Source organism: Musa acuminata, chromosome BXJ2-10 (genome assembly GCF_036884655.1).
Source record: "Musa acuminata AAA Group cultivar baxijiao chromosome BXJ2-10, Cavendish_Baxijiao_AAA, whole genome shotgun sequence".
Classification (NCBI taxonomy): Eukaryota; Viridiplantae; Streptophyta; class Magnoliopsida; order Zingiberales; family Musaceae; genus Musa; species Musa acuminata.
In genome coordinates, this window is record NC_088347.1 from 13,193,471 (window position 1) to 13,217,365 (window position 23,895).

Below are 23,895 nucleotides of genomic sequence, written 5' to 3' on the forward strand. Positions count from 1 at the left end.
ACACCATCAGCTGTCACGGTACTGTGAACAGCTCCACAGAACAGTTGCAGACTGATGACACCTCTCCACTCGTTGACTACATATATTAGCTGGACAAGTCAACTCTTAACATGAAGCTAATACTCAACATGATCCAATCTAGTGAATCCATGGTGATGATCCTGCCACCTCTGCAGAAAGTCCGCTGTTTGTTCTTTGGGCACATTGCTTGATGCTGCCACCAGCTATGCAGCAGCAGAGTTCAACTATATTGACCAAAGAAATCGTTAAAAGATCGAGTTTTGATGTTACTAAATCTGAACTTAATCGCCGGAATAAAAACAGAATAAAAATATAAAAGGAATGATTTTTTATTCCAAGGATTTGATTTGCAGGATAAGATTTCCAGTTCTATTCTTGGGTGCATTCAATCCTCATTTTTTCTAGGAATTATCTTAAAATAATTTCGAGGAAAGAAATATATATTTCTTGTTTATGATTTTGATTGGAAACATGAAACAATGAAAGCATGCCAGCAATTGTCTTCTTGTGACGATGTTTTGATGAGCGATATGCTGATTCAGTGGTCACCAAGATACAGAGAACGACCGTCCTCGGTTGCAGCTCTCCGACAAAGCCTCTCTCTGCATGGCACCGTCCACGTGCCGTCTCCCCGTGCGCTCCCGTCCTTTGCCATCCGCACCAAGTTCCATGTCCCTTATAATAATCGTCATCGCCATACGCCGAAGCTCAAACGCAGGGAGAAGACAATTCCACTCTCTGGAGCGGCGCCCAGTTCCTGCATCATCCCAAAAGCCACGCAAAGTTGTACTTGCAACTCTTTGTTTACCCTTGGAACAGCTAAGATTTGTTGAGAGAAGAGGAGGGATAAGAACAGAGAAATGGCGATTCCTTTGACCAAAACTAATTGAAGGATTTTTTTTGTACGAGTGCTTATTTTGTTGATTGCTTCCGTGCTGTATCTTAAAGACGCAGAAGAGATTGGAACGAAGAAATAAATTAGGATCCACGGCCGCACCTCCTCCTCTTCCTTCAATATCCCTTTTTTATCTGTCCCGAAAGAGAGGAGGAAGAAAAAGGATGTTTTTTTCCCCTCTGAATCAAATTGAAAAATGTATCTTTGGTTGATTATTGATATCTAGGGCGCAGTGGCCACCTCCTCTCTTCTTCCTTCGCCTCCTCTCTTTTTCGGTTCCTCCAAAAACACTTTTCATTTCCCTTATACCTTGTTCTTCCCGCAATGGCCGTGGATCACAGCTCCATCCCCAGGGATCTCCGCCCCTCCGCTGCCCCCGGCCGGGCCCAACCTCCCCCTCCCTGGGTCCTCCCCGGTGGGCCCCTCTTCTCCCCCGCGGCCGCTGTGGCCGGCGGCAATCTCTCCCCCAGGAAAGTCAAGCTCCTCTGCAGCTTCGGCGGTCGGATCCTCCCCCGGCCCAGCGATGGCGCCCTCCGCTACGCCGGCGGACACACCCGCATCATCTCCCTCCGGAAAGATGTCTCCTTTCCCGAGTTCGTCGGCAAGATGGCTGAGGCGGTGGGCGCGTCCGCCGTCGCCGTGAAGTACCAGCTGCCCGGCGAGGACCTCGACGCCCTCATCTCGATTTCTTGCCCCGAGGATCTCGTCAACATGATGGAGGAGTACGACAAGCTCGCCACCGCCTCCCCCGATGGCTCTGCGAAACTCCGAGCTTTCCTCTTCTCCCCTTCCGATCTCGCTTCTGCGGATCCTTCCCTGCACCTCGGCGCCGTCGTTGATGTCGGCCAGAGGTACTTTGAGGCCGTCAACGGATTCGCCGTGTCCGATGGAGGCGGAGGCCCGCTGCGAAAGAGGGACAGCGGTGCGAGCGCCGCGTCTTCCACTCAGAACTCCGACAGCACCACTATTGGTGATGCTGCAGAAGATGGAGCCAGCGAAGGTATGTCGCCCTCGCTTCCTTCTCCTGTGGTCGATTGGCCACACGACGCACCGAGATCGGTGTATCCTGGCGTAAACAATCCAATTGTGTCGCCTGATTCCCCCGTTGGGATTCCGAGTGGCAGTGTTTTGGCTCCAGGAATGGGTGTTCCAGCTCAAAATGCGCCCTTTTCTCGGCTGGAGAAGCTTCCCATGGTGGTGCCTTATACGCCTCCGGCGTATGTTGAGCCTCACCAGCTTCAATATATTACTCCTCAGCATTTAGGGTTAATGGCGGGGCTGCAACCGATCAATGTAGCTCCAGTCACAATGGCTTCCTATGTGCCTGGTGGTGTTTCAAGTAGTATGTTATCGGTAACTTCTCAAGTTGATAACCTGCAAGCAATCCAACCAAGGTTGGTCCCTGGTTTGGAAAATCCATATGGAGGAAGGATCTCACCAATTGCTGCTGATCAGAACCTTAAGGCCTTTCAGCCTCTCTCTCAGCTTCCACCTCTGCCTCCAACATACCTGCCACCGCCACTGCCACCACCTTTGCCACCATCAATATTGGAGGATTGCCTTATGTGCCAGAAAGCATTGCCGCATGCTCATTCAGATACGCTGGTACTGGAACATGGAATTGAGACCCTGGATAACTTTCATGAAGTAGGCAAAATGTTTTATAGTCAGCGGTCTGAGGATCTTGCGAAGCACAGGGTCGCCACTGTGGTAACCGGAGCTCCGGCCAGCAACATGATGGAGCCGAGTGTGGAGAGCATGAACACCTTAAATCAGTCAGCAGGTTCACCTCTCCCTCATATTACGGAGTTACGACATGCCAACAAGAGGCCTAATGCGAAGAAGGCAGATGATTGTCCCGGTGTGGTTGAGTTGCCTGCTGAAGCAAACACAATAATTTATGCTGAGAATCCTTCAACCCAGGATCATGCACATCAATTTACAGATCACAATGTGGAACCTGTTAAAGGCAAGATGGTGACACTTAGCTCGAGTCCATTTGGGCCATCCAAAACTATTTGTCAAGGAAGACCTGCTGTAGCCCTTTCAGATGATCCAAGTGATGTAAAACTTGATGTCCCATATCTGGTTGTACAAAATGGTCACAAAGTCATACCTCAGTCTGGAGATAATGCTCTCCTCATTGGTAACTCCACTGTGAATGACAGATTTATTCCTGAAGGAAATTATGCCAAGCCAATCGAGCAACCACCGTCAGCCACTTCAGAGTTTACCCAGTTGGAAAGTTTACTAAAAGATTATGAATTAAACCAAGGAATGAAGACCATAGAAAACTATGGTCCATTCCCATACAGTCAAGGAATTGGGATTGAACATTCAGCTCCATATGAAAACTTCCATACCAATGTTAGCAATACTAATCCATTTACAGCCTTTGAAATTTATTCTTCTCAGTTGCCTTCCAGAAAGAAACCCAATAATTTAGCTGTGTATCCAGGTGGTAGCATTCCATTTCCATTATCCAGTATGAGCAACCCTAGTGAGAATACTGAGAGTTTCAGTGAAATAATGGCTTCAGACAGAGATTTTTATGATCAGGATCCTTTTAAAGTTCTTGGGCATGCTAATGTGCCACAACCAAGGCCTAACAGGATAGTAAGCAAGGAGTCTGTTGTTCTGAATGATCCTTGCATTGCACACCATCGTACTAATAAGTCAGATATCATTGCAATGTTAGAGGAAGGTAATTTTCACCATCCTGCAGACTCTATGATAAAGGACTTGTATCTTGAGCCTGATAGACTCACAAAAGGTTTGATTCTTTTTTTTATTCAACATTATTACTTTTTAGATTCAAATATATGAATGTGATAATGAAGCTATGTTTTTCACAATTTTGGAATAAAAGCCTCTGAAGAGGAGCGGATCAAGCAACAACTGCAGGCTGTTGCTGAGGATGTTGCAGCATTAGCTCTTCAGCCTTCTGTGCCTACTGCCTCTGTAGCTCTTGGAACACAGAATCTAGGGAGTATCGAGGGTAGTAAAGAGCTGGAGAAGGCTATTCTTGATGAAGAAATTGAGGTAATTATTAATTATTTGTTACTCTTCCTATTGATTAAAATGGTTTATTATATGAACTATTTAAAAATTTCAGGAATCCATATCCACACAGCTGGATGAAGAAAATTCTCGTGTCCAGTTATCTGAAGACATAGGACATCTGCAGGTGCTTAACCAGTTAATTTTATTTTCTGATGTGTCATTGTATTTATATGTAAACCATGTGGGCTTATTGCTGTTTCTTTCATACTTTAGATAATAAATAACAGTGATCTTGAGGAATTGCAAGAACTGGGTTCTGGGACCTTCGGAACAGTATATCATGGAAAATGGAGGGGTACTGATGTTGCGATAAAACGAATCAATGATAGATGCTTTGCTGGGAAGAAATCAGAAGCAGAACGCATGGTCTGTATCTCAATACTATTTGGTGTTACTTGTTTTTATTTCATGTATTTCAACTTTATATTTGTTATATCATCTACCGTTAGAGGGCTGATTTTTGGAACGAAGCCTGTAAGCTCGCTGATCTGCATCACCCAAATGTTGTAGCATTCTATGGTGTTGTTCTTGATGTCCCTGGGGGTAATATTGCAACTGTAACAGAGTATATGGTTAATGGTTCTCTTCGACAGGCTTTGCACAAAAATGACAAGTAAGTTCCTCTAATGGATTTTGGATCATAGACGTTATTTTTGTCAAGCTTTTTCATCATGAGACCTGGCAGTAGCAAGCGTCTTCTAATTATTATTGTTGTTGGCAGGGCATTTGACCGGAGAAAGCGTCTTCTAATTGCCATGGATGTTGCATTTGGGATGGAATACTTGCATGCAAAAAATATTGTGCACTTTGATTTAAAAAGTGATAACTTACTTGTCAACTTGAGAGATCCTCAACGTCCTATATGCAAGGTATATGTATGTTTTATCGCAGAGATGTGAAGGAACCTTTATGCTAGTTGAGATTTCTTATCTTGATAACTCATTATAGTTATGTTACAAAACCTTTTCTTGCTGCATCTTTCATGGTGTGACAATTAATTCATCATTGCTATATAGCTGGCCTAATTACATAGGTGTATACAAAATGGTTTCTTTGGATCAGTGTTACAAAGTTTAATATTTTTTTGGTTCTTTTCTTGAGGCCATTGTCGGAATCTCCAAAGCTAGGATACTATTGGAACTGACACTCCTTGATTAATCATTCCAGTTCATCATGATGATTTTGCCATTATATTTAGAACTTTTATCATTCATTATACACATTTTCATCTCTAACATAATGTTTCCATGCCTAAGTTCTTGTCAGATAATATAGCAGTTTGGTGAATAATTATCAAGTAGAGATACATGCACATGTTAGCATATTAAGCATGATGTACACTGAGTTTAGTTTAGACATGTCCTTGTGTATTGGTTATTGAAGGTTTTACACCAGTTCCTTCCAGACATTGAAGCACTTGATATACATGTCATGTATCCAAGTGGGACCAGTTTGCATGCATGGATTTTCTCTGATTGAAGCCAAACTTTGGTGATTAAAGTTACTATGACATATGTGTCTACGGTTTGATTTATTGAAATGACTATCCCCAAGCTGGATGAGTACTATATGCATTTTACTCTGTTAGGACCTTGCAATTGCAGGAGCATCGTGCACCATGCTAACCTTTTATGGAATGCTGCATTATATTCGATGAAGGAATCATTATTGAAGATTACCTGTGAGGGCTTATTATTTCTATAGAGCAATTTAAACTCAGAAGTAGTTTCTAGTTCAGTTTTACTTGACACTTATTGAGTAATATAGTAGTAGCATGCAGTTGTCAACTGTGACTGAAAAGGCTTAGATGGAACATACACTTGGTACAAACAGGGACATGTTTTGTGAAGTTGGACACCGATAATACCGGGATAATGAGGAATGGAATTTGAAAGGCTGATAGTTGTATTTGCTGGAAATACTTTTAGAATGGAGATAAATGGAATTACCAAGTTTAAAATCACAAAAGGATACAAAAACACACCACCCTAAGGATAATTAAATAAGAGTATAAAACTTAAAAAAAAGACTCACTATTCAAGAAAATATTCAAGAGATACAGAGACTAAACCCATCACTCTATGGTAAATCAAAGAGATACAGAGTTAAAAGAGAGAACTCAAAGAGTTCCTGTAAATACAATCAGATTTTGAATTATTTCTGATTCTAAAACACTAAAATAAATATTAGTATATAAAACAACCCTCCATGCATAGGGAATTATATAATTTATTGTCTTGCAGTTTTTTTCTAAGTCCTCTAATCCATTCCTTGGTCATGAAGATAAATTGAATTAACTTTCCCTTTGAATTTGCCCACCAAACCATCCGGGATATGAGGAATAGAATTTGAAAGGTTGAATTTTTGCTAGAAACACTTTTGGAATGGAGATAAATGGATTCACCAAGTTTAAAATCACAAATGAATATAGAAACTCACCACCCTAAGGATAATTAAACATGGATACAGAACTTAAAAAAAATACTAAAAAATATTCAAGAGATACAAAGACTAAACCCACCATTTTATGGTAAACCAAAAAGAGACAAAGTTAAAAGAGAGAACTTATAGAGTTTCTACAAATAGAATCAGATTTTGAACTGTTTCTAATTTTAAAACACCAAAATAAATACTAGTGCATGAAACAACCCTCTATGCATAAGGAATTACGAAATTTATTGCTTTACAACTGATATCTAAGCCCTTTAATGTTTTCCTTGGTCATGAAGATGAGTTGAATTAACTATATTGAATTTGCCCACTAGACCATCTATTAATGAAACAACCTTAACATTCTCTAGGGAAATGTTTTTGATTTATTTTAAGATAGGATGGAAAGTTAATAGCTTTTTAACTTATAAAGGCACGCCCCTTAACTCTTTAGCAATTAATTCGGACTATTCAATCAAGTTGGGCCATCTGTAGGTTTGGAAAATAGGCTTACAACTCATTTGACTTATGGGCTATCACATTTGAGAGGTTTAGATTAAAGACTATGGGACAAGTATTGTGGGCTGTAGAGAATACCATAGGACCAGTAAGATTTACACGAGCTGATTGTAACAAATTAGGCACTTTTGTATTAATCTCCCTTGGTTGAAAAAGACTTGTTCTCAAGTCCTCATTTATTCCATCAGCATGATAAGGACTTAAATAAGACATTGAATGTTGGGGACACTCCATAATCTCCTTGTAGCTCGATCTCATAAGCATTCTTGTCAATTCTCTTTAGCACCTTGAATGGACCATTAGCCTTTGGTTTCAATTTCCCAAATTTTCCTAGTGGAAACCTCTCATTCCTTAGATGAATCCAGACCAAATCACCCTCATTAAACTTCACATACTTTCTATGTTTGTTGGCAGCTCACATGTACCTCTCATTTTGCTTCTAAATGGTTGTTTTAATACTCTCATGCAACTTCTTTCTCTGTTTAGATCTCTTATCAGTATCTCCATTAAATTGTTTAATTGTAGAATGAGGAACTAAGTTAAAAAAAACAGTAAGATTAGCACTATAAACAATATCAAAAGGACTCTTACCAATGCTATGATACATGGAACGGTTATAGGGAAACTCAATTTATGGAAGAATGAGATCCCATTGCTTGAGGTTTCTACCAACATAGCTTCTAAGTAAGTTTCACAAGCTTCTGTTTGTTACCTCTGTTTGCTCATCAGTTTGTGGATGATGATAGCTACTGAAATTCAAAGATATACTCAGCTTCCTCCATAGAGTTCTCGAAAAATGACTAAAAAATTTTGAATCTCGATCATACACTGTAGTTCTTGGATTGTCATGCAATCTCACAATCTCCTTGAAGTACAAATCAGTAATATGAGATGCATCATTTGATTTGTTGCGGGGAACAAAGTGAGTCATCTTTGAGAATATGTCAACAACCATGATGGAATCCTTATTCCTTTGAGTTTTTGGCAATCCCAAAATGAAGTCAAGACTCACATCCTCCGATGGAGCACTGGGCACTGGCAATAGAGCATGCAAATTAGAATTTTAGCTTCTTGTTTTTACCAAATGATATACTCGGCATTGCTTCACATGTCTCTCCACATCTCTAAACATCTTAGGCTAATAGACATTTGATTGAATTAAAGTTGAGTCTTTTCCCTACCAAAATGTCCTTCCAAAACATCACAATGAGCTTCAGCCAAAATTACTTGTCTCAAAGAACAAGATGGAACACACAAGGCATTAGCTCGAAAAAGAAAACCATCAAAGATAGAAAATTGTTGAAAAGAATCTGATTTGCAATTCTATTATATTGAGATAAAATCCACATCATTCTCGTAGAAATCTTTGAATGTTTCAAATCCAATCACTTTGATTTCCATGGCTGATAATAAAGAATGCTTTATACTTAATGCATCAGCGACTATGTTTTGAATACCAGATTTGTGCTTGATAGTAAAGTTATAAGATTGCAAGAACTCTACCTAAGCTACAAGCCTCTTGTTTAGCTTGTGCTGGAGATTAATGAACTTCAATGCCTCATGATCAGAATATAGGACGGACGACTTGGTAAAAAGATACTGACTCCAATGAGATAAGACTCTATAAATAGCATATAACTCCTTATCATAGGTAGAATATCTCATTCTTGTATCATTCAGCTTCTCACTAAAAAAGGTAATGGACTTTCTTGACTCAAAAAGCACTAATACCCATATTAGAGGCATCACATTCAACCTCAAACATCTTGTCAAAATTAGGTAGAACTAAGATAGGAGAGCTTTGATCACCTTTCTTTTTAACAGTTTAAAAGCATCATCAACCTCACTAGTCCACTTGAATTTATCACGTTTCAAGTATTCGATGATTAGACCGACAATAGAACTAAAACCCTTGATGAATCTTCTGTAAAAGGAAGTTAAGCTATGGAAACTCCTCACATCATGCAATGAAGCTAGTGTTGGCCAATTAAGAATAGTCTTTACCTTACTTTGATCCATCATGATCCCATCTTTTGAAATAACATACTCTAGAAACACCACTGTAGGAGTAAAGAAATAACAATTCTTTATATTAGCATAAAACTTTTGTTATCTCAAAATAAGAAAGATGACTTTAAGATGATTCATATGCTCCTTCTCACTCTTGTTGTATACCAATATATCATCAAAATAAGCCATAACAAAAGACCCAATGCATAACTTAAGTTTATGATTCATAAATCTCATGAAAGTGCTAGGAGCATTAGATAACTCAAATGGTATAACCAATCATTTATATAAGCCATCCCTAGTTTTAAATGCTGTGTTTCACTCATCTCCAAGCTTCATTCTAATTTGGTGATAGCTACTCCTCAAATCAATTTTAGAGAAAATAGAAGCATTATACAATTGATCAAGTAAATCATTTACCTTGGAATGAGAAAACTATAATCAATTGTGATTTTGTTGATGACACGACTGTCTACACACATTCTCCAAGAACCATCCTTCTTAGGCACCAACAAGGTTGGAATCGCACAAGGGCTCATGCTCTCATGAATCAACCCCTTTTCCACTAACTCATTCACTTGCATTTGAAGTTCTGCATGCTCCTTGGGGCTCATTTTGTAGGCTGTTTTATTAGGTAGCACTGCCTTTGGAATAAGATCCATGTGATGCTAGATGTCTCTTAAAGGTAGAAGACCATGTGGAATCTCCTTAGGTATAACATCATGAAACTTCATTAGGATTGGTTTCATGCTTGCTGGTAGCTCTTTGTGTTGTTCATTCTCCTTTACTAAAAAGGTTGTAATGGAGCTAAAACAATCTTCTTTTCTTTCACCTTAAAAGAATAAGTATGTTTATAGCCATCATATAACACCCTCCTATCATAATGCCAAGGTCTACCTAACAGCAAATGATAAGTATCCATAGGAGCAACATCACACCATACTTTATCTTTATAATGCTTGCCAATAGAAAACGAAACTAAACATCTTTTAGTTACCTTGATGCCATTCCCCTTTTGTAGCCAGCATAATTGGTAAGGATGTGGATGAGAGATTGTGTCCTTAGCTTCTACACCATTTCCAAAGATGCCATATTTTTAAGGTTGCCACTATCAATGATCACTAAGCACACCCTGTTATGAGAAGTACATTTGGTGTGAAACCAGTGATTTAAAAAGCGCTAGGCGCCAAGGTCCAAAAACGCCCGAGGGGCTAGGCACTTGCCCGAGCGAAGTGAGGCGCTAAAATATAAAAATATATAATATAATTAATAAATATAATTATTTAAAATTTTAAAATAAAAATATGCTATTAAATTAAGAAAATCTAAGATACAAAATCAAAATGTCACATTAACAAAAAGTTTCAAAATTCAAAACAATAAAATTTTACATCAAAGTCATTCATCATAATCAATATTATTGTCATTTTCACACAAATCATCTTCATTGAATTCGTCTTCTTCCTTTCGTCCTTCGACTCCTTCCTCTTCATCAAAATATGTTTCATTCTCTATATCTTCAACAATAGCAGGAGCCGAGTTTGATGCCTTTGCACTCATTTTTCTCTGTCATCTATTTTGTATATGTTTGTAATTCTTCAGCACTTGAAGCTCTTGTCATATCTCCCCATGTCAATCTATCATCTTCAAATACAAGCTCGTCTTCGACGTCTTGCAAGTTACCCATTTCTCCCACCAACCACTCATTTGAATCATCAATATCTTGCAATGAGATTGAATCAATTCTATTTTGCAAATCATGACGAACCTTCAAAGCTTAATTATACTTTATGTAAACAAGATCGTGTAATCGTTGATGTTCCAACCGATTTCTTCTCGTTGAGTGAACCTGTCATGCCAAATAATTTAAAAATATATTAATACATCTATCTAAATAAATTAATTAATTAAAACAAAAATATTTAGTGATCCTTACATGCTCAAAGATACTCTAATTTCGTTCACAACCCGAAGCACTACATGTCAAACTAAGTACTTTGATAGTAAATTACTGTAAGTTCGAGGTGAAATTTCTAAATAGACTTCACCATTCAGCTGCAAAATTTATATTATTATTAATAATAACATAGTAACATACTATAGATGAAATTAATTATATCAAATTATTAATATTTGGAGACGTAGTTGTCCTGGATCGAACGGCTATTGGAATTCCAAGAAGACCTTCGACATTTTTATATAAAGATAATTCACGAATAATCTTATCTTGCATTTCAAGGCTTGAAACTAATCTTGCAATGCATTGATATAATCAATCCAAAACTTCTGCATCAAACCCAACAGATTTAATCTTATAAAAGAATTCAGGGTTCAAATAATATCCTGCTGCATGTAAGGGACGATGAAGTTGACAATTCCATCTTTCGTTAATGATTGTAAAAATTTTCTCATATTTTTTTCCTTTTCATTAAAAGACATTTTAATTGTCTCCTTTGCTCTATCTATAGCCTCACAAATATATCTCATTGTAGACTTATTTTCATTATCCACCAATCGAAGGACTCGAATAAGAGGGCTCATTACCTTTAATATATAAACTACATGATTATAAAAGGATGACATTAAGATGATATCAGTAGCCCTCTTGCCTTTTGCTTTTGTCCATTTGCTTGTCACCCATTTTTCAGAGGTTAATATGTTTATCAGATTATGTTTTTAACAATGCATGTTCTCTAATGTCAAGAATGAAGTAGCAAATCAGGTGACACCATATCTCACTAATTCTTTGTTCCCTGTAAATTCTCTCATCATATTCAAAGTCCTAATATGATTTTAAAGAAATCCAACAACAAAAATTGCCCTTTCTAAGGTTTTCTTGATATATAAGATCTTTCTAATATCCTCCAACATTAAATCAATACAATGTGCCGTACATGCAGTCCAATATAAGTGTTGCCTTTTTTATTCAAGCAATTTACCTGAGACAAAAGATAACAAAAATGATAAGACTTAGGAGTTTGACACATTTAATTGAAGATAAAATAATTAAAAAATTCAAAAGATGAATATTACCAGCTAATACATAGTTGCTTCCATTGTCGGTTATGATTTGAATGACATTTTGTTCTCCAATTTCTTCCACGAACTTGTCAAGTAAATTATATATCTTGTTTCTAGATTTTACAAAAGATGAAGTATCTATTGACTTCACAAACATAGTCCCTAAAGAACAGTTAACCATAAAATTAATTATACTCCTACGCCTCCTATCAGTCCAAACATCGGACATAATAGAGCAACCATGTATTGCCCATGATTCTTTATGACTCTTTAGTTAATCATTTGTATAATTCAACTTTTTGTGCAATAATGGAACTTGCATCTCATAATAACTTGGAGGTTTTAATCCCGTACCATATCTTCCAATAGCTTCAATCATTTCCTTAAAACTGTTTAAACGAGTTATACTAAGGGGAAGACTAGCCTGATAGAAGAAGCGAGCAATGTGCTGAATTGTTCTTCCTCTTATTTTTTTATCACAAGCATCACTTATATTTGTTTGTCTAAATTTTGAGCCTCCTGCTTGTCCTTGTTACTTCTGTGATCCTTGAAACATATATAGATCCATCGGTCCTTTTTTATCCTTCTTAGTACTCATAACTTTTTTTTTCCTTTTTTATCGTATAGTTTTTTCCCAGTTGGGTTAATACTTATAGAATAATCTTCTTCTTCATCCTTGAGATGTTCAACATTGTCTTCTGGTAAATTCCCGTAAGATTCTTTCTTTTGCGTCTTCTTTTCATTCATATAACTCAACAATTCTTCTTTTACCTCACGGGAACACTTTTTGTAAGCTGCTGCATTCTTGAAATTTTATACCAGATGTTGTTTTGCACGAAAAATACCACTTCTAGTAGTCTTATCGCAGAACATGCAAGTCACTGCATTAGGATTTTTCGGATCATTTAGATAACTATACTTCCATGTAGGATCTTTTTTTGATGCCATTGGAGACTCTATTGAGTTGCTCTGTACACTTGTCATTTATCTTAAAACCTAACAATAATTTCAAATAAATAAAAATTAACAATATTAAAATCAAAATAATATATTATTAATCTAATAAATACAAATTTTGTTACTAGTATACAGTTAACAGTATACAGTATACTGTTAATAGTATACTTTCGAAAGAGGAGAAGCGAAAGAGGAGAAGAGTATAAGGGAAGACCGAGGGTGCTGATTGAGAAAAGCGGGAGCAGCAGCGGCAACGGCGAGCGACGACAGTGGCAGCGGTAGCAGCGAGCAACAGGAGGGGGAGTGGGAGCGAGAGCAGCGAGCGGCGACAGTGGCAGCGACAACAGCGGCAACGGGAGCGGGAGTGACGAACAACGACATTGGCAGCGGCAACGGTAAAAGCGAGCAGCGGCAGCAGCGAGCAACGGGAGCGGGAGCGGCGAGCGACAACGGTAGCGTGAACGGTGAGCAGGGTTAGGGTTGGAGAAGTCGCACTGATATCGGTGTTTTAGTTGGTTCGATCGAACCAACTAAAGCATTGGAGACCGAACCAGACCTAAAACGTTGGTTCGGTCGCCTGGTTTAACTTAGACGCTCGCCCAAAGCGCCCGGCGCCTGGGCTCGGGCGAGCGCCCAGGCTACGCCTCTTTGAAGAGCGCCGCTTGGAAATGAAGCGAGGCGCTCGAGCCTCACCTCGCCTCGCCTCGTCCGAGCGCATTTTTAAATCACTGTGTGAAACACGTTCTTTCTCACCTAACTTTTATCCTCAGCCACATAGGACACTTTTAAACTATGTTGTAGCACAATAGACAAACCATGATCAACGTAAGTAACCTCTTCCTCATTATCATCATATTCAAGTTCGTCGTTGGCATCATCCCCTTCTCCATCACTATAATCTTCAACCAAAGTAACAATCCTACTATTTGGACAATTTGAAGCAATATGCCCAAAATCAAGACATTTGAAGTATTTTCGACCGCTCGGTGTAGAAGAATTAGGTGTTTGCTTGCTGCTAGTAGATCTTTCACCCTTGTCTTGCACCTTTGACGCCACCTTGCTTTGGAGAGTAGGCTTGGAATTTCCTCCTCTCGTATAACCTTCTTTTGATTCGTATCGAGAACTCTTTTCAAACTTCTATTGCTTCTCGACTTTTAAAGCTAACTTGCTCACATCATTCAAAGACCAATATGGTCAGAGTTGAACTTCTTTAGCAATATCATATTTCAAACCTCCTAATTATCTTGCAATGATTTGCTCCTCTGGTTCCATAAGCTCGCATTTTAACATGAGATTATCGAACTCTGCTTTGTACTCCTTCACATAAGATCTTTTTGCTTAAAATAATGGATTTTGAAAAAGATCTCTTGCTTATAGTTGTCAGGCAAGTATTTCCTCCTCAACTCCCTTTTCATTTTCTCCCAAATCTTACTCTTCTCCTCACATTCTCTTTGCTTTTCCAGGTTTTCCCACCAAAAAGATATATTTCCTTTAAGTTTGAGTGCTAGAAGCTTTATCTTCTTTTGTTCTGGAGGTTCATTAAAGTCAAACTTTCTTTCCACCGTATTAAGCCAATCAATAAAGTCATCAACATTGATTTTACCTTCAAACTCTAGAATATGCAACTTTGGGTTGTATGTGTTTTGCCACTCATCTTATCTCTATATTTTGCCCAATATCTTCCTAACTCCCTTGGGTGAGGAGGTGTATCATCATCAGAACCAAACTCTTGAGTATCATTTTTATGCTGGTTGTTTTTTCTTCGAAGTTTTTTAATGATTTCATTCTTTTCTTGTAGATTGCGTAGCAATCTTTGTAGCTGCAAACTCAAGGACTCAACGTCATTTTCATGGCCACTACCTTCACCAACTACATCTTTTCCATTCCGTCTTGTTATGATCTCTAGCCTTTAGCTTTGATACCAAATTGATATCGGGATAATAAGGAATGAAATTTGAAAGGCTGATAGTTGTATTTGTTAGAAACACTTTTGGAATGGAGATAAATAGATTCACCAAGTTTAAAATCTCGAAGGAATATAGAAACTCACCACCCTAAGGATAATTAAACAAGGATATAAAACTTAAAAAAAAGACTCGCCACTCAAGAAAATATCCAAGAGATACAGAGATTAAACCCACCACTCTATGGTAAACCAAAGAGTACATGATTAAAAAAGAGAGAACTCAAAGAGTTTCTACAAATACAATCAGATTCTAAACTATTTCTAATTCTAAAACACCAAAATAAATACTAGTGCATGAAGAAACCCTCCATGCATAGGGAATTATAAAATTTATTGCTTTGCAGCTGATATCTAAGCCCTCTAATGTATTTCTTGATCATGAAGATAAATTAAATTAACTCTCTTTGAATCTACCCACCAAACCATCTATTAATGAAACAGTCTTACCTTTCTCTAGGGAAATGTTTTTGATTTGTTTTAAGATAGGTTGGAAAGTTAAGAGTATGCACTTTTCAACTTATATAGGCACACCCCTTAACTCTTTAGCAATCAATTCAGGCTATTCAATCAAGTTGGGTCATCTGCAGGTTTGGAAAATGGGCTTGCAACTCATTTGGCTTATGGGCTGTCATATTTGAGAGGTCTGGACTAAAGGCTATGGGACATGCATTGTGAGCTGTAGAGAATACCATAGGATCAGCAAGATTTACACGAGCTGATTTTAGCAAATTAGGTACTCTCGTGTCAATCGAGTATGATGATTCATAGATAGCTATATGCATATCGCTGCTCTCCTTATGTTACCTTATGTTATATAAATAAATTGCTGCCTTTTCACTAAGTAATCTTTATTAGATCCAGTATTGTTATTCCAAAACATCTTGTTTAATGTGTGGAGCATCCAGCATGTGAAGAAAGAGATGTGCTAACAGTTGTTTGTTATTCATCGTCTCATTGCTTGATTATGTTTTTATTGTTAGGAACGGGGTCGGCACTAAGAGGGGGGGGGGGGGGTGAATTAGTGCAGTAGTAAAATAACGTCTTTAAAACTTTTTGTTTCGATTAAAATCGATTTTGATGAAAACCGATTTCAGAAACTTAACTTTGAAAGCGTACGTTTATGAAGTGAATGCAGTAGGCAAGTAAAGATTCAGTTTGCAGTATGTAAATGGCAGAAAGTAAATGCAAACTAGAGAACACGCCAATTTTATAGTGGTTCAGTCGTCGTGACCTACATCCACTCCGCCGATTCCTCTTCCGTCGAGGCCACCAGCATCCACTATCGGTCTTCCTTCAATAGGCGAAGACTAACCACCTTTTACAACTCGATTCTCCTTTTATCGGGTTTAGGAGATAACCCTTACACCCGCACTCACTCATCTCTTAAACTATTCTAACACTTAAAACTTTGAGAGGAGCTCACACAAGATTGCAGCAGCGTTTCTATACTTTTTTACTATCAATACTTGTGTCTTTTAACCAGAGATGAGAGGGGTATTTATAGGCTCTAAGTTGATTCAAACTTGGAGCCTAAAAACATCTCATCTCGGGTTTCCCAAGCACGGGCGGTACCACCGCTTGCGCTGGGCGATACCACCGCTAGTGTCAGTTTGACACTGGTGCACTGAGCGGTACCACCGCCTGACACAGTCTCGAAGACTGTGCCACGACGGTGCCACTTCTTGGGGCATTGTTTGGGCCTCTCATTGGGCCCAACACAGTCTTTACATGGGCCTAGCTAGCCCCTAATTGGGTTGGCCCAAATCCAAACCCAATTACGTGCTAACTACGATTCCTAAGACATTTGCTAAGCTAAACAAGTCCCTATGTCTTGGTTTCTTCCGGCGATCTTCCGGCGAACTTCCGACGATCTCTCGGCAATGTTTCGGCGGACTCCCGGCAAGCTCCTGGACTTCACGACGATCTTCTTGGCGAGTTCTGACGAGCTTCTCTGGCAAGCTCCGAGACTTCTCTGCTGGTTTCGACAAAACTTCCGACGAACGTCCGGACTTCCGACGAACTATTAAACTCCCAACGAAATCGCGTCTTTGACTCCGGGACTTCAATTTGCTTTATGCCTTGCTATCGTAGTTAATCCTGCACATGTAAAACACACTTCGATCTAGACAATTAATACTAAGCATTAATCATGTTGTTCGGCATGTCATTGGTCCCTCGACGCTTCGTTTGATTCTTCGGCGCATCGTCCTCTCTTGCGGCCTATTGCCCAATTGGCCAGTTGACTCCGCAACTCCGATATCCTTGGCGCAATATACGCTCTTCTTGGCCCGATGCCCGAATCCATGGCCCGAAGCCTTCTGTCGATACGTCGATCGATCCTCCGGCTCGACGTCCAATCTCCTGACATGTTTTCCTCCGGCATAACAGGATTCTTTCTGCTTTAATTGTCTCATCTTGATCGAAGTATCCTGCGTCGCTCAAAACGCAGATTAAAACATAAACACTTATCAGTTGGTTTCATCATCGAAATACGAGATTCAACAATCTCCCCTTTTTTTTATGATAACAACCAATTAATGACGGAGTTAACTTTAACTCCCGGAGTGTAAACAAACTCCACCTATCAATATGCCATATTAATAGAACCTTGAATTCAAGTCGTTGCAAATTTCATTATGAATGTTTGCAACATGTCATCATGCATAACATGATCATACTTCTCCCCCTTTGTCATCAACAAAAAGGAGAAGTGTATCTTTCATGTGTTTGGAATATAAGTTCAAATCATTGCATGAAAAACATAATATCAAGTTTTATCATTATGCAAGCTAGCAAGATTTCGAAAGCAAATGCAAGATAGCTTTCTTGTAAGCTAGCAATTCTTGCTTCCTTTTGCAATGTGCAAGTTGCAAGTTTTGCTTCTTGAGATAGGCAAGCTAGTGATGTTCAAGATAGCCAGCTCTTTATTCTCTTTTGAGAAGTGTCATTTTTGCTTCTTTTGCAAAGTGCAAGCTAGCAAAATTTTACATTATTTTACAATATACAAGCTAGCAAGATACAATGATTTACATGAAGCAAGTAAACAATTTGGCAAGTGTTACGTTTGCATCTTCTCTTTAAATGTGCAAAAAAGTAAGTAAGTTTTTGCATCTTCTTGACTTATACAAGCTAGCTATCTCCCCCTTTGTCATTATAAAAAATAAGGGAAGACTATAATTTTTGTATCTCTTTTTCCTTTTATAATAATTTTCAAAGCATGATAAAGATAAGTAATCATTCTTATTTCAAAATGCCATAATTGAGATAAACCTTGAATTCAAATCAAAGTAATTTTAATCATGATTCACATCATATGCAATACATCACATAACGAATACCAAGAAGAATTAGGTGATTAGATATACTTCAAGAATACAATGAATTATACAAAGCAAAAAAAAATCATATCATGAGATCATGTGAATACGAAAAGACGTGATTCATATAGTAAATCTCTTCTTTAACTAAAATACCAAGAATAAAAATCATAGGTGTACAAAGAAGAGATCTTGAACAAAAAAATCTCAAGTAATAAATCCAAGAACTCACAAGAAAAATCAAGATTCATTTAGAAAATCTCCGCTTAAGAAGATAACAAGTAGAATCGTAGGAGAACGATTAATAAAAAATATTGATTCATAATAAATCTTTTAAGTTATAATCAATTCATGAATACCGAAAGAACATTCATGATTCATTTGGATAATTTTTCTCTTTTGTAAATGACAAAAAGAAGCATAGGAGATATAAGATTTTGATTCATAAATCTCAAGAATATGTGAAAGATTTGGATAAAAAGTCATTCAAATTTAACTCATCAAAATCATTTTCATGGTCCAAGAGATTTATAAAAATAGGTTCATTAGTCTATTCTTTTTGAAAAATCGATAAAGTAGAGAAATTTTTCAAGGAGAAAGTTTTCTTCTTTTTAGTTTGTTTCATACAAGCATGTCTTTGTCCTTTTTTTTTATACCAAATCAAAATATATATCATCTTTTAAAATGAAAGTGCAAGATTTATCATAAAATCATCAAGATCAATAAATCACTTTAATTATGGTAAAAATCGATAATCCATAAATCGCAAGATTCATCATGCATAATTTCGAATTATAAAACCATTAAACATGATTTTAAATTAATATGCTCAAGTTTTTGTATTAAAACCATTCATCTTGTTTAAAACCGAAAAAGCAATATTTCATTATTAATAACTTCAAAGTCTCATGCATAGTATAAAATCATCAAGCATGATTTTATAAGGCATTTTTAATCAAAATCATTTTGTTTATCATAAACATATAGTTTTCATAATTATTTTTAAAATTATTATAATGATAAGCATGATTCCTAATTTTTTGTATTTTCATTATTAAACATGCAATTTTCAAGAAAATTAATTCTAAACTAAATTAAAAATAACTCATGAAAAAAAATTAATGTAATTTCGAAATAAATTAAACGCATTTTGATTACCTCATCGTCGAATGTCGTTAAGGCATAGTTTGCCGCACCGCCTTTGTTTATTTTCTCGTCTTTGGAGGAGCTCGATTCGTCTTTTGGCAACTTCTTCTTGCGTTTATAATAAGTAGTTCCATTCTTTTTGTTCTTTAATTTTTGTTTAATGAATTTTTTAAATTTCATAGTGAAGAGTTCAAGTTCACCATCACTTGAGCTTATGCTCGAGTGGTCTTCATGTGTTCTAAGTCTGAAATCCTTTCTGTTCTTTGGAAGGTGGTTCTCAAGTGTTTTACGTGCATTGCACGTTATTTCATAGGTCATTAGAGACCCTATTAGTTCTTCGAGAGGGAAATAGTTCAAATCTTTTGATTCTTGTATTGCCGTTACTTTTCAATTCCAATTTTTAGATAGAGATCTTAAAATCTCGTTAACGAGTTCAAAATTCGAAAAGCTTTTAGCAAGAGTTTTTAAACCATTGACGACATCCGTAAAAGGGGTGTACATGTCTCCAATGGTTTCGCTTGGTTTCATATGAAACAGTTCAAAATCGTGTATTAAAAAATTAATCTTCGAATCTTTTACTCCATTAGTGCCTTCGTGTGTGATTTCGAGAGTGTATCATATGTCAAAAGCCGATTCGCACATAGAAATTCGATTAAACTCAGTTTTATCCAAAGCGCAAAATAGAGCGTTCATAGCTCTAGCATTTAAAGAAAAAGTCTTCTTCTCCAAATCATTCTAATGGTTCATTGGAAGAGAAGACCTTCGAAAACCAAATTTGATTATGTGCCATAAATCGAGATTTAATGAAAGCAAGAAAACTCTTATTCGAGTTTTCCAATAAGTGTAGTCCGTCCCATTGAAAAAGGGAGGATGAATGAGAGAGTGACCCTCTTGAAAGCCGAAAAGAGCCATTTCTCTTGGGTGTTAAACCAAGTGAGAAATAACGAGGCGGGGGTGAATTAGTGCAGCGGTAAAATAACGTCTTCAAAACTTTTTGTTTCGATTAAAATTGATTTTGGAAACTTAACTTTGAAAGCGTACGTTTATGAAGTGAATGCAGTAGGCAAGTAAATATTCAGTTTGCAGTATGTAAATAGCAAGAAGTAAATGCAAACCAGAGAACACGCCAATTTTATAGTGGTTCGGTCGTCGTGACCTATATCCACTCTGTCGATTCCTCTTCCGTCGAGGCCACCGGCATTCACTATCGGTCTTCCTTCAATAGGCGAAGACCAATCACCTTTTACAACTCGATTCTCCTTTTACCAGGTTTAGGAGATAACCCTTACACCCCCACCTACTCCTCTCTCAAACTATTCTAATACTTGGAACTTTGAGAGGAGCTCACATAAGATTGCAGCAGCATTTCTATACGTTTTTATTCTCAATACTTGTGTCTTTTAACCAGGGATGAGAGGGGTATTTATAAGCTTCAAATTGATTCAAACTTTGAGCCTAAAAACATCTCATCCCGGGTTTCCCGGGCACGAGCGGTACCATCGCCTGCGCTGGGCGGTACCACTGCCAGTGTCATCGCCCAGTCTGGCGGTACCATCGCTTGGGATGCTGTGCTGGGTGGTACCACCGCTTGGGATGTTGTGCTAGGTGGTACCATCGCCCAGACCAGCGGTACCACCGCCTGGCACCCTGCCAGGGGCGGTACAACCGCCGAGATTGGCGGTACCATCGCCTGACACAAGTCTTGAAGACTGTGCCACGACGGTGCCACTTCTTGGGGCATTGTTTGGGCCTCTCATTGGGCCCAACACAATCTTTACATGGGCCTAGTTGGCCCCTAATTGAGTTGGCCCAAATCCAAATCCAATTACGTGCTAACTACGATTCCTAAGACATTTTCTAAGCTAAACAAGTCCCTATGTCTTGGTTTCTTCCGGCGAGCTTTCGGCGAACTTCCGACGATCTCTCGGCAATGTTCCGGTCGACTCCCGGCAAGCTCCTGGACTTCACGACGATCTTCTTGACGAGTTCTGACGAGCTTCTCTGGCAAGCTCCGAGACTTCTCGGCTGGTTCCGATAGAACTTCCGATGAACGTCCGGACTTCCGATGAACTCTCGAACTCCCAACGAAATCGCGTCCTTGATTCCGGGACTTTATTTTGCTTCATACCTTGCTATCATAGTTAATCCTGCACATGTAAAACACACTTCGATCTAGACAATTAATACTAAGCATTGATCATGTTGTTCGGCATGTCATTGGTCCCTCGACGCTTCGTCTGATTCTTCGGTGCATCGTCCTCTCTTGCGGCCTATTGCCCAATCGGCCTGTTGACTCCGCAACTCTGATATCCTTGGCGCAATATCCACTCTTCTTGGCCTGATGCCCGAATCTATGGCCTGAAGCCTTCTGTTGATACGTCGACCGATCCTCTGGCCCGACGTCCAATCTTCTAACATGTTTTCCTCTAGCACAACATGATTCTTCCTGCTTTAATTGTCTCATCTTGATCGAAGCATCCTGCGCCACTCAAAACGCAGATTAAAACATAAATACTTATCAATTTATTTCATCATCAAAATACGAGATTCAACATTTATGGATCTTGATATCCGGATCATACCAAACACATCCTAGCATATTTTATTTCAAGTTTCTGCCTCTGTTTAACTCAATTTCCTTACACTCAGGTAAAGAGAGAGAATGTGGAACCGGACAAATGAGTGTTTCACATTATAGACCTTGTTTCCATAATTTGTCGACCATTTTATGATATTAAACTTGTGTCACAATCTCCTCTACTTAAGGCTTGACAATCCAAAATTAAGAAATCCTATTATGGTGCACGTGAAGCCCACCGAATGAGGTTTATGCTGTGATGTGCCTTCAATCCCATTTGTGGATAGTACTTGGTCCCCACGCCCTGTCCAATGCTAAGTTTGTTTTGATACCATTCAACCTGATGAAATAACTTACTAGTTAACTTGACCAACCTATATCCATGTAATATAAAATATATAAGCTCAAGTTCTCGTAGTAACAGATGCATAATCAACTCGAGTCTCTTCCCGCATCCGATGTGAGACTAAAGTATAAAATTATCATCATTTTGGAGTTGAGCTTCTTGTATTTAATCTCTGGAAAGCAGAGTACATATTCTGGTCATTGTTTTTCTGAATGATACTAGTTGTCATCCACTTCTAATTCCTGCATTATCCATCCTTGTCTAGTTCCAGAGCCAGTGAATTGATTAGCCAACTGTGAATCTGCAGGTTGGTGACTTGGGTTTGTCCAAGGTGAAATGTAAAACCCTGATCTCTGGTGGTATGAGGGGAACACTTCCTTGGATGGCTCCAGAGCTCTTATATGGCAATGACAGTCTTGTTTCTGAGAAGGTTAAGAAAACCTCTGCCTAGCATTGATACAATTGTGGTTATGCTTTATCGTTTCTGCTTACCTTTGAGGTTGCAGGTTGATGTGTTCTCCTTTGGCGTCATGATGTGGGAAATCTTAACTGGAGAAGAGCCATATGCGGACCTGCATTATGGTGCCATTATTGGTATTCCTTGTGGACTTCTCGTTATTTATGGAACTTTTGTTCATGTGTATGATAGTTTGATTCTATACCAGGTGGAATACTGAGCAATACATTGCGGCCTCCTGTGCCTGAGTTTTGTGGTTCCGAATGGAGATTATTGATGGAGCAGTGTTGGTCGGCCGAACCTCAGGAGAGGCCAAGCTTCACGGAGATCACAAATAGGTTGCGCTCTATGGCAGCTTCGATCGTCCACAAAGGACAGCCTCAAGCACGTAAATGATCTCAGCTGTTCTTGATTGGCAATTACCAGCATCAGCCATGGCCTTGTTTTGGTATACAAGCATCCTCAGGTTTTGGATGTACTATGTAGAAATTGCCAATTGAGATAAAAGGGATAGTGGCTGCAAATGACATGCTGTTATGTAATTTTATGCATGTTGATCGAGGACTTGTTTTGGATAGTTGATGTCATACAGTGAGAATAAATACACCTGAGATGCTACAGCTTTATTATATTAATTTCCTTGGAAACAAGAACAAGAAGCAGCAGCAGAAATAAAGCAATAGCATCAAATTATACAGTCCTGAAGCTAGAGCTCAAATTCCTAATCCTCGTCTATCCCACATCTTGGACGTGTCGAAAGAATATCTAAGAACTAAAATGATCCAGCAATGTACAGCTGCTGCACCTGCACCTTCACAAGCTGATCTCCCGGGCCTCTGGTTTCCCCAGGATTGGAGCTCCCTTCCCCGCTATCAGATTCACCACTTTGTCTACTGTTGGAATCTTGATAGTCATCCGGAAAATGGTTTCAGTATATGACACGTTACTTCACATCCCTCATGAGCATAGGATCTGAAAGCACTTCGAGGGAGACAAAACAGTCTCCCAGTGTGCCACCTCTTCTCCCCGCGCCCTTCAATCGAACCCTTGGATGATTGCTAGAGTGCACTCTGGTTGGGATTTTCAGATATATCCTCTTCTGTCTTTTTCATTCGATTATCTCCTCCACGTGTTGCATGGGGTAGAGGATCTTTGGCTAGGACTCTCAG

General features: G+C 38.6%; 1 protein-coding gene across 1 annotated transcript; it reads left to right on the forward strand.

The window, feature by feature from the left end:
* The first annotated feature begins 735 nt into the window (after positions 1-735).
* LOC135624291 (uncharacterized) lies at positions 736-23,355 on the forward strand. Its single transcript, XM_065127746.1, has 9 exons — positions 736-3,689; positions 3,786-3,958; positions 4,032-4,103; positions 4,193-4,345; positions 4,429-4,592; positions 4,701-4,848; positions 22,577-22,699; positions 22,776-22,863; positions 22,935-23,355. Exons 1-9 carry the CDS (start codon positions 1,241-1,243, stop codon positions 23,120-23,122), a joined length of 3,558 nt encoding a protein of 1,185 aa, XP_064983818.1. The 5' UTR covers positions 736-1,240; the 3' UTR covers positions 23,123-23,355.
* Positions 23,356-23,895: the final 540 nt, after the last annotated feature.

What these genes read in the sequence shown, in the direction of transcription:
- LOC135624291 (XM_065127746.1), top strand. Translation starts at nt 1,241, where the DNA reads ATGGCCGTGGATCACAGCTCCATCCCCAGGGATCTCCGCCCCTCCGCT. An exon ending in GCCTGATAGACTCACAAAAG is followed by an intron (nt 3,690 to 3,785) that starts GTTTGATTCTTT and finishes TTGGAATAAAAG; the next exon opens with CCTCTGAAGAGGAGCGGATC. An exon ending in AATCAGAAGCAGAACGCATG is followed by an intron (nt 4,346 to 4,428) that starts GTCTGTATCTCA and finishes ATCTACCGTTAG; the next exon opens with AGGGCTGATTTTTGGAACGA.